The sequence below is a fragment of the Bos indicus x Bos taurus genome, chromosome 9, assembly GCF_003369695.1.
Source record: "Bos indicus x Bos taurus breed Angus x Brahman F1 hybrid chromosome 9, Bos_hybrid_MaternalHap_v2.0, whole genome shotgun sequence".
Classification (NCBI taxonomy): Eukaryota; Metazoa; Chordata; class Mammalia; order Artiodactyla; family Bovidae; genus Bos; species Bos indicus x Bos taurus.
In genome coordinates, this window is record NC_040084.1 from 15,774,280 (window position 1) to 15,787,911 (window position 13,632).

General features: G+C 42.2%; 1 protein-coding gene across 1 annotated transcript in view; it reads right to left on the reverse strand.

Annotated features, from left to right (window-relative positions):
• Window positions 1-13,632, reverse strand: part of IMPG1 (interphotoreceptor matrix proteoglycan 1) — a 169,427-nt gene that overhangs the window by 101,252 nt on the left and 54,543 nt on the right. Inside the window, exons 8-12 of the mRNA XM_027550977.1 lie at window positions 11,186-11,244; window positions 6,780-6,800; window positions 5,141-5,388; window positions 2,901-2,977; window positions 1,840-1,918 (exon numbers count right to left, since the gene is read on the reverse strand). Coding sequence (XP_027406778.1) covers window positions 1,840-1,918; window positions 2,901-2,977; window positions 5,141-5,388; window positions 6,780-6,800; window positions 11,186-11,244 — 484 coding nt within the window. The remainder of the gene's footprint in view (window positions 1-1,839; window positions 1,919-2,900; window positions 2,978-5,140; window positions 5,389-6,779; window positions 6,801-11,185; window positions 11,245-13,632) is intronic.

Below are 13,632 nucleotides of genomic sequence, written 5' to 3' on the forward strand. Positions count from 1 at the left end.
AAAGAGCCCTAACTACAACAGTAAAACTCCTGTAAACATATCAACAATGACAATCTTCCCTGGCATTTTCACTTAGAATCACAGATCATACTTATCAGCCTCATATTCTGAGGTTCCATGTTTCCTTAAAGGCATTTTTATTTAGAGCTTCACCAGAGAGCTGTATAAAGTGGGAAGCATAGAGATTCCTAAGAGGCTTCCCTGGGGGCTCAGTTGGTAAAAGAGTCTGCCTGCAATGCAGGAGACCTGGGTTCGGTCCCGGGTCAGGAAGATCCCCTGGAGAAGGAATGGCAACCCACTCCAGTATTCTTGCCTGGAGAATCCCATGGACAGAGGAGACTGGTGGGCTACAGTCCATGGGGTCACAAAGAATCGGACAAGACTGAGTAACTAACTTTCATTTTCAAAGCCATTATATCCACTATTTTTTGCACTAAAAAAGGACTCTTCTGCAGAATATTGGTATTTGTTTTCCTAAAGTCTTCATATATTGGTAAAGATTTCCTCTTAAATTATGAGAAAACTTGACCCCATCGCCTCAAAATTAAACATTCTTGAAAATTCAGACGTGAACTCGAAGCTTCAAAAAACTAAAGATAGAATTACTATATGATCTAGCAATCTTAATCCTGGGCATATGTCCAGACAAAACTGTAATTCAAAAAGATACAGGCATCTCAATGTTCATAGCATCACTGTTCACAATAGCCAAGACATGGAAACAACCTAAACGTGTTGACAGATGAATGGATAAAGATGTGGTGTAGATAAACGATGGAACACTACTCAGCTATAGAACAGAATGAAACAATACCACTTTCAGCAGCATGAATGGAACTAGAGATTATCATACTAATTGAAGTTAGTCAGAAAGAGAAAGACAAGTACCATATGATATCACTTATATGTGGACTCTAAAATAAGACACAAATGAAACACCTATAAAACAGAAGTAGACCCACAAATATAGAGAACAGACTCATGGTTGCCAAGAGGGTGGGTGTTCAGGGAGGGTTGGGAACTCGAGTTTAGCACATGCAAACCCTTATATACAGGATGAATAAACAATAAGATCCCTACTGTATAGCACAGGGAACTATATTCAATATCCTGTGAGAAACCATAATGGAAAAAATCTGAAAAACATGTGCACATATGTATGACTGAATCACTTTCTTATATAGCAGAAATTAACACAACATGGCAAATCAACTGTACTTCAATTTAAGAAAAATTACTGAAAAAGTAAAAAATATTAAAAAAAGTGAACCAGGAGGATTTCAGTATTTACTGACATCCTTATAGACCAATTACACATGTGGTAACTGGCAGTAAAGAAACACACATGGAAGAACAGACAGTATCCATGGCAACCTGCATATGGTGAACAGGAATATAAACACTGATTGTAAGGGCCCCGTCCTCTGTCGCCACAGCCCTTTGCCGTGGATGCGGGCTTTAGGACCTACCTTGTCCTGACAAGCTCTCAGCTTTGAAGCCCAGCAGAGACAGCTGTTCTGTGTGGGCAGTTGGTGCTGCTTTGGCTTCAGCTTCTTTCACCAGATCTGTCGGGAAAGGGCTTTCAGTGTTCTCTGTGGGACTGGGGCCGAGAGCTGAGGAAAGGAGGCTGAGGGTGATCGCCTCGTCAGAAGAAGGAGTTCAGTGGATGGCTCTTCTCTTGGAAATGCTGTGGGGACCTAACCCTCTCCTGGGCTGAGGAGGACTTTAATCACTGGACTTTGAAGCAGTGCCGTAGATATATTCCTCAGAGAGGATGTTGTCCTCTAACGTAGACCCTACGGGAAGGGTCTATGACTCCAGAACATAGACTCTACTCACCAGGTGGACTGTGTCCTGCTCTGTCCACTGTCTCCAGCCTCGGTTGACCAAGAGGAAGTTCTGGACTCAGAGTAGCATCCTGAAGAAGGATTTAGAGACAGCTGTTAACAAGGGACATTGCTCTGTATCTGAGAAGGGCTATGCTCTGTATTTTTTCTTTTCAATTAAATTTAAACAAATCATTTTGTAGTTGACTTGAATCTACTGTGGATTCTGATATAGGTTCTGATACAGAAACAAGTCCTGAAAGGAAAAGATGCATTGATACAGTAGCAGAATACAATCTCTCGGCTAACTGAGTCTGCCTGTGTAGGGTTGACTTATAACTGAAATACTCTGAAACATGCGTCAATCACGTTTGAACTTATGAATTCTTTCATTAAAAAAGGGAATAGAGCTTAGTCAGCACTTTGAGTTATGCACCCCCAGCGACAACTTTTTGCGTAAATTAAATGAACACACCTTTAAATGAAATACAAAAATTATTACTGAATTCATAACTTTGTACTTCCCAAGACATTAATTTATGCTTGCAACCCCCCCATAAATATATAGAGACCTTAAGACTTAAGAACAAATGCATTTTTATGCTTGTATTTGTGTCAGAAAGTCAAAGTCAAATAATACATTCTACTGTAAGTATTCTTTTTCACTTCACGAACACATAATTTGTTTTATCAAAAAAGGCAAATTCTGATTCTAATTGGGACAAAGCTCTAACTATGTTGAAGAAAACTTTGAATTTAACGATATTTGAAATGCAAGTTATATTACGTCTTATTAATACAGACACTGAAAGTGGGTAAGCAAGTACTACCTGTAAAACACAGAAATAATTATATTTATTGGACTATTTTTATTGGAGTATAGTGATTTAAAATGTTGTGTTAGTTTCAGATGTACTAAGTGACTCAGTTATATGTATACATGTATTCATTCTTTTTTAGATTCAACTGGCACTGCAGAGGGGATCTTGCTCTGTTCAGTCCTTAGGCTGTTTTTTTCTGATGGAAGTTTGGAGGCTTTGTTCCTATTTGAAGGACAAAGAATAACAAACTCACCTTTGTGATATCAGTGAGGAGAGTGGGCAGCACCAACTGGGTGTCAGGATCCAGGCTTGGCAATGACCCAACAATTTCTGTGGGTGAAAAAAAAATCACAAGGGTTCAACGTCCCCACTGCCCATTTTTTTTTTTTTTTTTGTGGTTGGGGCAGTAAAACAGTGAGGGTTGTAAAATGTGGCAAAAGCCAGTGCTTAAGGAGGGTACAACAAATAATCAAGAAATCAGCATCAGATGCATTGGTGGTCATTGATCCTTTAGGAGCTACCGAAGGACGGTTGCAGGAAGTGCATTGTGCAAGTCTATGTGTTAGAACAGTTATTAAGGTGGTTTTCAAGGTCTTTAGTTGTACACATTTGGACCAAGCAGGCAGGCTCACTGGCTAGGCCAGTGGGAACAAAAATATTGCTAAGCTGACAAAGAAAGGAATGTCTAGAATAAATACTGGAACCAAGGACCATTTGTGAGTCCCTGCTTGCTTCCACCCTGAAGCTGGATTTTCAGATTATCCCGAAGGATTTAACCAAGAGACCAACCCAGAGTATCAGGTGGCCTCAGAGATGAACCTGAAGTTTTTCACTGAACTAGAAATTCAAAAGTGAACCAAGAGGACTTTAATGCTTGCTGACATCTTTACTGACATGCCCTCTATCTAATCCCAAGAGATCTTTGTAAAGTTTTCCAGAGTTGAGTTTGACTATCTAAATTACAGAAACAGAACTGACAGAGAATGCCAGTTTCGCGCCAGGTCACACTAAAATGACATTTCCAGTGCTCATCTATTATGCCTGGAGCACCGGGAATTGTGAAGAGTTGCAGGCTCCTGGGTCCCTCCAGGCACCCTCTGAGGGTCCTGCTTCCCTGCTGACTTCTTTAGATCTATACACTCTTCTCTCTCCACAACTCTCCGCCCTGGGAAGTTGACTTATATGAACCATATCAGTGGTTCCTTGCTCCCTGTCTTTGGGAGGGGTCCTCAATCCTCAGGCCCATACCAGTCCAAGGCCTGATAGGAACTGGGCCGCACAGCAGAAGGTGAATGGTGGGTGAAGGAGCAAAGCTTCATTTGCCATTCTCGCATGGCTCCCCACTGCTGCATTACTGCTGAATCATTCCCTTTCCCCTTCATCTGTCTTCCATAAAACCGGTCCCTGGTGCCCAAAAGGTTGGGGACTGCTGGTTAGATCAGGCCTAGAGGTAGTGGCGGGGCCTTACTGCTTCCAGCCCCAGGGAACTGTTCTAGTCCTCTGGGCATAGAGTGCATGTCCAGTCGTGCCTGACTCTTTGTGACCCTGTGGACTGTAACCCATCAAGCTCCTCTTGTCCATGGAATTTTCCAGGCAAGAATACTGGAGCGGGTTGCCATTTCCTTTTCTACCTCTGGGCGTTAGGGAAACCTTTATAAATAGTCCCTTTATCAAACCCTTCTCAAATTATTCTAATTTGAATGTGCCATCTGTTTCCTCCTGGACCCTGACCAATTTACTAGATGAGGGAATCTGGGTTGTGCCAAGGGAATACAACCCAGGTTCTTCTCTCCACCTGGACTTGGTGGGTGACATGTTGAGCTGGATGGAGCTACAGCTGTCGGCTTCCCTAGAGTTATTTATGGCATGAAGTGGTCATGAAAGCTTTATCAATTGAGACCCTGGGGACAGTGAGGAAAGACAGAAATGATACCTTCCAGAGTCACAGTTGGACCGTAAGGAAGGCAGAGCGCAGAAGAATTGATGCCTTCAAACTATGGTGTGGGAGAAGACTCTTCAGAGTCCCTTGGACAGCAAGGAGATCAAACCAGTGAATCCTAAAGGAAATCAACCCTGAATACTCATTGGAAGGACTGATGCTGAAGCTCCAATACTTTGGCTACCTGATGCGAACAGCTGACTCATTGGAAAAGACCCTGATGCTGGGAAAGATTGAAGGCAAAAGGAGAAGAGGATGACAGAGGATGAGATGTTGGGATGGCATCACTGACGCAATGGACACAAACTTGGGAAGACTCTGGGAAATAGTGGGGGACAGGGAGGCCTGGTGTGCTGTTATCCATGGGGTCGCAAAGAGTTGGGCATGACTTAGCAACTGAAAATAGCAAAACAACAAAACAAAAAAGCAATGAAAGTCACAGAAATGATCGACTCTACAGGACCCATTAAAATATCAGTGACCAGGAGACATTCATGCCTCCTTATCTCTATCAGAATGAGGATAATCCCAGAGCTATGAAATCACCCACTGACCGTCAGTGAACTGAATTGTCCCCACATCCAAGGACTGGTCTTCCTCCAGGGCTCTGCTGATCAGCTTCCTGAGCTCTGAAGCTGTGGGATAGAGTTCTCTTTGCTTCTCTTCCTCCGTTGTTCCACGAGGGTCTCCTTCACTTTCAATTTTGTTGGAATCAAGTGACAGAGGGTCACTGGCAGGGCTTTTTGCTTCTGCCTTGCCTTTCTTAAAGATGGCTGTAAGTTGCATCTCTGTGGAGCTTGTCCTGTAGACAGCAGGGGACACATTGCATCCAAAGCCATTGTTACATGCCTTGTAAAGAGAATCACTATGCTGCTACAAAGCTTCAGGACAGCTTCAACCTCTTTCCTGATGGGCTCTTAATGAATATCACACTTGAAACTAATTTCAGTGTTTATCAGGAACACTGATAAGTGTTTATCCTACCGTATTTGAAAGGTAGGAAAGAATTAATGTGTATTTTAGCTCTGAAATAGATTGTTATGATAAGACTTAAATCCAGCTTGAAGAGGGACTGCTAACTGGATCAAGGGGCCATAGATTTTCATGTCAGGTCTTTGTGAAAAAGTGTTAATTGCCAAGAGTTGCTGGTGTTGATCGGTGTTTTTCATGGCCAGTCAGTAGGAAGGATGAATTGTCTTTTTTCTCTACAAGTAGCCTCCTTTAGGAAGGTCTGTGAAATAGAAGTAGGATAGAGCAATAGGGCAATAATGTTTAAGTGTTGTAACCAAGTCAAAGCTTCGGTTCTCAAGGCTATTTCCTTCCTGTTTTTTTCAAGAAGCATTTTTTAATTAAAAAAATACAACTCTATATTAAACATAATTTTGTCTTCCCTCAAGTTGCTTTTAAAATAACATCTTGGAAGGAAGATGTGAGAAAAGAGAAAGGGAAGTAGTTCATGATTAACTGTATTTATTCTCATATTTATTGATTCAATGCCCTTATGCATTTATAAATGAAATAGGATTCTCTCTACCTCTGTTGTCTAGGACCAGATTTCACCTCTGTTTATGCCATAAATTCACACAGAGGGATACAAAAATGTTTTAAAGGCCACAGGAGCCAATAATGTGTATTCTCAGCAGTTCTTCAGGCCACATGATTAGTCAAAGTCTACATTTGGTTATTTCACCCATTACAGGAGCCAAGCTGGATGCCTATTACTGAGCTCTCTAAGGTATAGTGGGCCCTTTGCCCAGTCACGCTGACCTTGGAGCCAAGGGGCAAATCAGTTTCTCTGCTTTATTCCAGACCTAAATATGTTGCATGCATGAGTGTGCAACCAGACTGACAACTTCCCATCACAAATGACATTTAGGAAATTGTTGAGACATACTTGCATGGCAGATAGGTGTTTTTATGTTTTTCTTTTGAAAAGCTTTTGAGTTTTATAGAAGACACTTCCACTGATAAAGTCACCTTTTACCTGTGTATCTCATGTAGTGATCTTGATTCAAGAATTCTTTTTTACTACTGACCAATTGGTCAGTTACTCCCATTAGACTAAGTCACCAATAGTCAATGACTTATCCAGATTTTATATGTAAAAGTGATCTCTAAGAGATTAACATATAAATGTGTCTATGTGGGGGATGTACTATATTTCAAAACAGTAGGAAAAAAAGTTCAAATTACCCGTCTCTTTCTTTCTTTGGTCTTCATTTCATCATGCACAATGGAAACATGGAAAGGAGAAAGAATTTTCGAGAAATTTACTGAGGCATTCAATGAATCAATTCATATACATATTACATTGTCTCTCATGTTGGTTCAGAGCTTTGAAGGAAATATATAAACTGCCGTCAGAATCTGGATGGAAATTTTGAGAATCATACGAATCTCAGGAAGTAAACATTATTCTATGATGCCTCTTATTAGAATTTGAGCCCTAATTCAAAGATTATGCATCCTTAAACTCTTTGATTTCCTTATATTCCTTTTATAGAGGTTGCAAATATATTCTATAGCTCTGAGGTTTTCAGGGCTACTAGTACCAGGAAGTTTTTTTTTTTTTTTAATATTTTGTAAATGGATTTCTCATCCTCTGTATGGCATTATATTGTTAGTTTATTCCCGAAGATAATTTATTTGAGACTTGACACTAGAACTGGAGTTTTGTTGACTGATTGTTTTTTGAATTGGTTTCATCAGTAAGACTTAAGGGGGATGGTACAATCTACCATGCAACAGGGTGCAAGAAAAACAAATACCTGTTTACAGAGAGGGTGGTTTGTTGGAGGCAGTTTAGGAGCATCCTCATTTAATCTTTGCAACAGCAACTCCTATTTCATAAGTAAGGGAAGATGCAGAGAGAGGGAAAGCTATCATTTGGAAAGTGGCAGAACTGGTATTCAAACCCTGGCCATAAATCTGGGTTCATTTTGCAATGTTTGTGCCAGAAAGGTCATTTGGTCACCAGATTGAAAAAAACATTCTGGACTTCTCTGGGCATATATGTGAATTTAGTTCAGAAGCTACATTCAGTTTTCCCACTTTATGTCTCAAGTCCTGCTGCTGCTGCTGCTAAGTCACTTCAGTCATGTCCGACTCTGTGCGACCCTATAGATGGCAGCCCACCAGGCTCCCCCGTCCCTGGGATTCTCCAGGCAAGAATACTGGAGTGGGTTGCCATTTCCTTCTCCAATGCATGAAAGTGAAAAGTGAAAGTGAAGTTGCTCAGTCGTGTCCGACTCTTTGCGACCCCATGGACTGCAGCCCACCAGGCTCCTCCGTCCATGGGATTTTCCAGGCAAGAGTACTGGAGTGGGGTCCATCGCCTTCTCCAGTCTCACTCGCTAGTTGCTGACAAAGACACTCTACACACGTGATGGGATTTGCATTGCTGCTCTTTCTGCCTGGATCACAAAGTCATTCACTGTCATTCTTTGATGTAATATGACTGAAACGGCCTCTGCTTCTACTGCTAGACATTTATTCAGGGCTTGTCTCTTGCTTGTTTTCAGCAATAGTTTTCAATCCGTGAAGCTCTGGAGAAAGACCGAGCTTCCTGGGCCAAGACCCTAATCCTATTAACTTCACAGAATTGTTTTGTTGAGACGCAATTGTCATAAAACAAACTACACATGTTGCACATGTACAGTCTGATAAATTTCATATATACACCCGTGAAACCATCACTACAATCAAATTCATACCCCCAAAAGTTTACTGATGGCTGTTTATAATCTTCCCCTTCTTCCCCTGTTTATAATCCCTCTCTGTCTCCCCCTCCTTAAGGAACAACTGAGCTGCTTTCTCTCACTGTAGACCAGTTTGCATTGTGTGTGCTTGCATGCTAAGTCGATCCCGTCACGTCCAACTCTGTGCGACCCAATGGACTGTAGCCGGCCAGGCTCCTCTCTCTGTGGGATTCTCCAGGCAAGAATACTGGAGTGGGTTGCCAGGCCCTCCTTCAGGGGCTCTCCTCAACTCAGGGATGGAATCCGAGTCTTTTCCGTCTCCTGCACTGGCAGGCAAGTTCTTTACCACTAGTGCCACCTGGGAAGCCCTGCTTTTCATTATCTAGAGTTAAATGCAAATGGAAGTATACCATACTTCTTTTTTTTTTTTTTCCTGGCATCTTTCACTCAACATAATTATTTTGAAATAAATCCATGTTGTTGTGCATTCCAATAGTTTGTTCCTTTGCTAAGTAGAAGTCTGTGATAAGAATATACCACAGTTTGTTTATCTACAGTTCTGTTGAAGGACATTGGGGTTGTTTCCAGTTCTTGGCTAATACAATTAAGCTGCTGTGGGTATTTGTGTGTAAGTTTTTGAAGGAGTATACCCTCTAACTGGGCTTCCCTGGTAGCTCAGCTGGTAAAGGATCCACTTATAATGCAGGAGACGCTGGTTCGATTCCTGGGTTGGGAAGATCCCCTGGAGAAGGGGTAGGCTACCCACTCAGAGTGATCTTGGGCTTCCCTAGTGGCTCAGACAGTAAAGAATCTGCCTGCAATGCGTGTAGACCTGGGTTTGATCTCTGTGTTGGGAAGATCCCCTGGAGAGGGGCATGGCAGCCCGCTCCAGTGTTCTTGCCTGGAGGATCCCCATGGAAAGAGGAGCCTAGTGGGCTGCAGTCCATGGGGTCGCAAAGAGTTGGACACGACCGAGCGACTAGGTACAGCATTTTCTAACTAGACTGAATGATTGTTACAGCAATATTTAAAGTGGAACTTTTACTGCTCCTCTTTATAATTATGGTAATAATAGGTGTTCTAATTACTTTCCAGTTGTGTTGAAAGAATCAAATGAGGTCACTGATCTAAACGTACTTGTTCAATTGTAGATCAGGTTTTCTACAAATTGAGCTCACAAAAAGAGGGTACTTTGAGGCTCCTGCAGTTTTAGGTCTTCTGTAGGAGGATCTGGCTCCATGGAAAGCAATTTCCTTCCTAATAAGTTTGCTTTACAATATTCTGAGCATTGTTTTCATGGTTAAAAGTTTGCCACACTCATAAGCATATTATTTATTGTATTCAGAGGTCAAAATATTTTCTGGGAGCCTAATTCTATGCAACATAATGGAAATCATTGACAAAATGTGATCAAATTTACATTATAAGCATCCTCGACAGAAATAAGAATAAATTCTTACAGAGAAAAACACATGGGAAAGATGCATTTTCAAGGGATATGTCTTTACAATTTTTACCATGCAAAATTTCATCGCCTGACATTTTGGTCTTCTTTGTAAACAGTTTTTTTTTTTTTTTTTATTATTAGTTTTTCAATTTATTTGAAGGGTAGGGATAATGAGTATGTGAGCATTCACCAAGAGAATTCCTATCATTTCCGTCAGGTTTAAATTAAAAATTTGTCCTTTCACTGCAGTGATCTATCCAGAAGACCTTGCGTCTACACTAGTATCCTCCTATCACCTTTTATTCCCCTCCAATCCATCTGATTTCACATGGAGTACTGTGGAGCAGCATCTTAAAATTAAGGGAGAAAAACCAGTTTGCTTTGGTAAATGTTGGTTCACATCAACAGTTCCTTCCTTTGGAATTACACAAACCAGAGGTGCCTGATAGCTCTCGAGAAATAAATGGATGGACAGCCCCACACCTCACCCCCCACTGAAGCTCTTCTCTGTGAGTGTGGGACCCGCCCTACGGACCTTCTTGCTTTAAGACATCAGATGATGATGGGCTGGGAAGGACTTTGAGTGAGGTCTGTCTTCCCATTTTATACATCCCCCTCCATGCAAGGGATCTCATTCTGCTCACACCAGGGCTGCTGTATGCCCTGTGGCACAGTTTAAAAAAAAAAAACCATATTATGATCCCACTTGTAAATGTTTTGAATGACGAGAACTTAAAGATGCAAAAAAATTCTTGCCCCAAATCCTGAACCCACATCAGACTGTTGAGATGCCTGCTTGACAGCAAACCCTATGAACATGATGGAATTCTGCTTCAGTGTGGCACTATTTTATTTCATGTCTTCTATTTAAAATTTCAATTTTTAAAATTTTGCATGGTAATACATTACTATGGTTCAGACATCTGAAAGATGTAAAAGTACGGTCAGACATCAGAATGATAAAAAGGTACTTGCCTCCCCACCCCTGTCCACCCAATTCTCTTACCCCTTGGGTACCACTCTATTAGTTTCCCCGGTCTCCCCAGGGTCAAACTGATTTGCTTAAACAATGATGGTATTTAGCACTGGATAGGAGAACAGTCAATCAGAGAACAAGGTAACTAACTGCTATTTTTTTGGGTCTGTCTTTGCTGAGGGATTTTCCTAAAAGGTTCTGTAGTGACATTGCCAAGGACAGAGGACAAGCTCTTTGCAGGAAGCCATGTTTCTGACTCCAGAGGGAGGAAGGAGCAGCTCCTCTGTTATGCCTTAAAAATCACCTAGAGTCATGTTCTAATTAGACAAGTCCTTTATCTGAAATGTATTTAGATTTCAGGATTTGGTAGAGTTAAACAACTGGGGCATAAGGGACCTTAAAATCCTCATGACATCGCTTTTAAAAGAGGATAAAGAGATAGTAAATTTAAAAATTGCGAAGAGTCCAATTTTCTTACCTAAATCCTGACACATGGATCTCTTTGAATCCTGGAAGTTTCTTAAATATCTTTTGCATCTGCAGAGAGAAGAACAGTTATGAAACCCTCTTTGGTTCTACTGGGTCAGATCTTACCTAACTGAAAAAGCCTAAACACTTTTGATGAATTAACGGAAAAAAAATGAAAATTGAACGAACGATTGAGGCCAAACTCTTTGTTCTCAGTTATTTCTGAAACCCAGAGGAAAGTGCTTTGCTATTCATTGAAAAGCTAATAATTGGGGGGTAGTTCTGAGCTGCTTTACTGGTTACCTTATATAAAATATGAAATAATTTAAGGTAGTATTATATGGAAGAAGGCTACAGTACTTTTAGTTATACGCACTGGGTGGTGGTTTAGTCTCTAAGTCGTGTTCAACTCTTCCAACCCCATAGCCCGCCAGGCTTCTCTGTCCATAAGATTCTCCAGGTGAGAATATTGGAGTGGGTTGCTATTTCCTCCTCCAGGGGATTTTTCCCATCCAGAAATCGAACCCAGGTCTCCTGCATTGCATGCAGACTCGTTACTGACTGAGTTATGAGGGAATCCCACACACTGAGTAATGATCATGTTTTCTGAGCAGCTTCCCTCAGCTGGTAAAGAACCTGCCTGCAATGCAGGAGACCTGGGTTTGATCTCTGGGTTGGGAAAATCCCCTGGAGAAGGGAATGGCTAGCCACTCCAGTATTCTGGCCTGGAGAACTCCATGGACTGTATAGTCCATGGGTCGCAAAAGAGTTGGGATGACTGAATTACTTTCACTTTCACTTGGTCTTCTCTGGCGGCTCAAATGGTAAAGAATCTACCTGCAACATGGGAGAAGGAAATGGCAACCCACTCCAATATTCTTGCCTGGAGAGTTCCATGGACAGAGGAGCCTGGTAGGCTACAGTCCATGCGGTTGCAAAGAGTCAGACACGACTGAGCAACTAACGCGCACATTATTGTTGGTGTTGTTCAGTCGCCAAGTTATGTCTGACCCCCTGTGACCCCATGAACTGCATCAGGCCAGGCCTCCCTGTCTGTCACCATCTCCCAGGGTTTGCCCCAACTCAATTCTGTTGTATCATATGATTTGGAAGATTCTGTGATGCTTAAAGGATTGTTAAAGTCAGACTGGCTGCTGTACCTAAATAAAATAGTAGAAGCATATAGTAGATTAGTGAATATAACAAAAAAGACACAGATGGCTAGAGACAGGAAACTAGAGATTACCAGTGGGGAGAAGAAAGGAGGAGGGGCAAGATAGCAGGATGGGGTTAAGTATAAAATATTGTCTATAACATAAGTTACAAGGATACACTGTACAATGCAGGGAATATAGCCAATGTTTTATAATAATGATAAATGGAATGGCACCTTTAAAAACTGTGGATCACTATACTGTCCACCTGTAACAAATAATAGTGTATAGCAACTATACTTCAATTGAAAGAATAAAAAAGAATGAGTAGAAAAATGGTAACAGCAGCTTCTAATCTTATTAGATTCGCTCTTAGATTTACACGGACTTTACATTTTCTTCATTTGACCTTGTTAATGAGGCATATGATCAGAATGTTTTACAATTGCAGTACTCAGTGACTCCCTGACCCACGGCAGCCTTCTGTCTCTGGGTTCTCCCAGGAGGGATGCTGCTGCTGCTAAGTGGCTTCAGTCGTGTCTGACCCTGTGCGACCCCATAGATGGCAGTCTATCAGGCTCCCCCGTCCCTGGGATTCTCCAGGCAAGAACACGGGAGTGGGCTGCCATTTCCTTCTCCAATGCATGAAAGTGAAAAGTGAAAGTGAAGTCGATCAGTCATGTCTGACTCTTAGTGACCCTATGCACTGCAGCCTACAAGGCTTCTCCGTCCCTGCGATTTTCCAGGCAAGAGTACTGGAGTGGGTTGCCATGAGATGGTCCTCGCCAAACTCAGCAGCATTCTCCATCCCTTCTCCACTGAGTCCCTGCTTTTCTTGGGTTCTTTTTCCACTCCTCTGGCCACTTTCTCAGTCGCCTTTGCTCCATCCTATTAATATTTCTGGCTTCACCCGCTCCTTTAACTGCTAGTGTTCTGCAGGTCCGCATCCTCAGCCTCGTGTTGCACTCATGTTCCCATTTAGGCAGAAAGTTCGCCCTGGGCTCTGTGCTAGGCTCCTGGGACGCATCACCATGGAGCTGCCCTGGGCAGCTCACTAGTGGGAAAGCAGGGAGGCAACAGAGACCACAAGGAAGTGATAACAGTTTGTAGCAAGGCATGGGAGGGAGAGGAGGGCCAAAGGAGGGCTGGAGAGGTGAGTGGGACCTGCCCTGTCTGCCATCCTCCGTGCCCACTCCCCTCTACCTCTCATGGGGGATCTGGTTTGCTCCCACGGCTTCTATGATCACCTAAGAAACATCTTCGAGTCCTTCACCTGAAGATCCCAACTTTGCCACTAACTAAA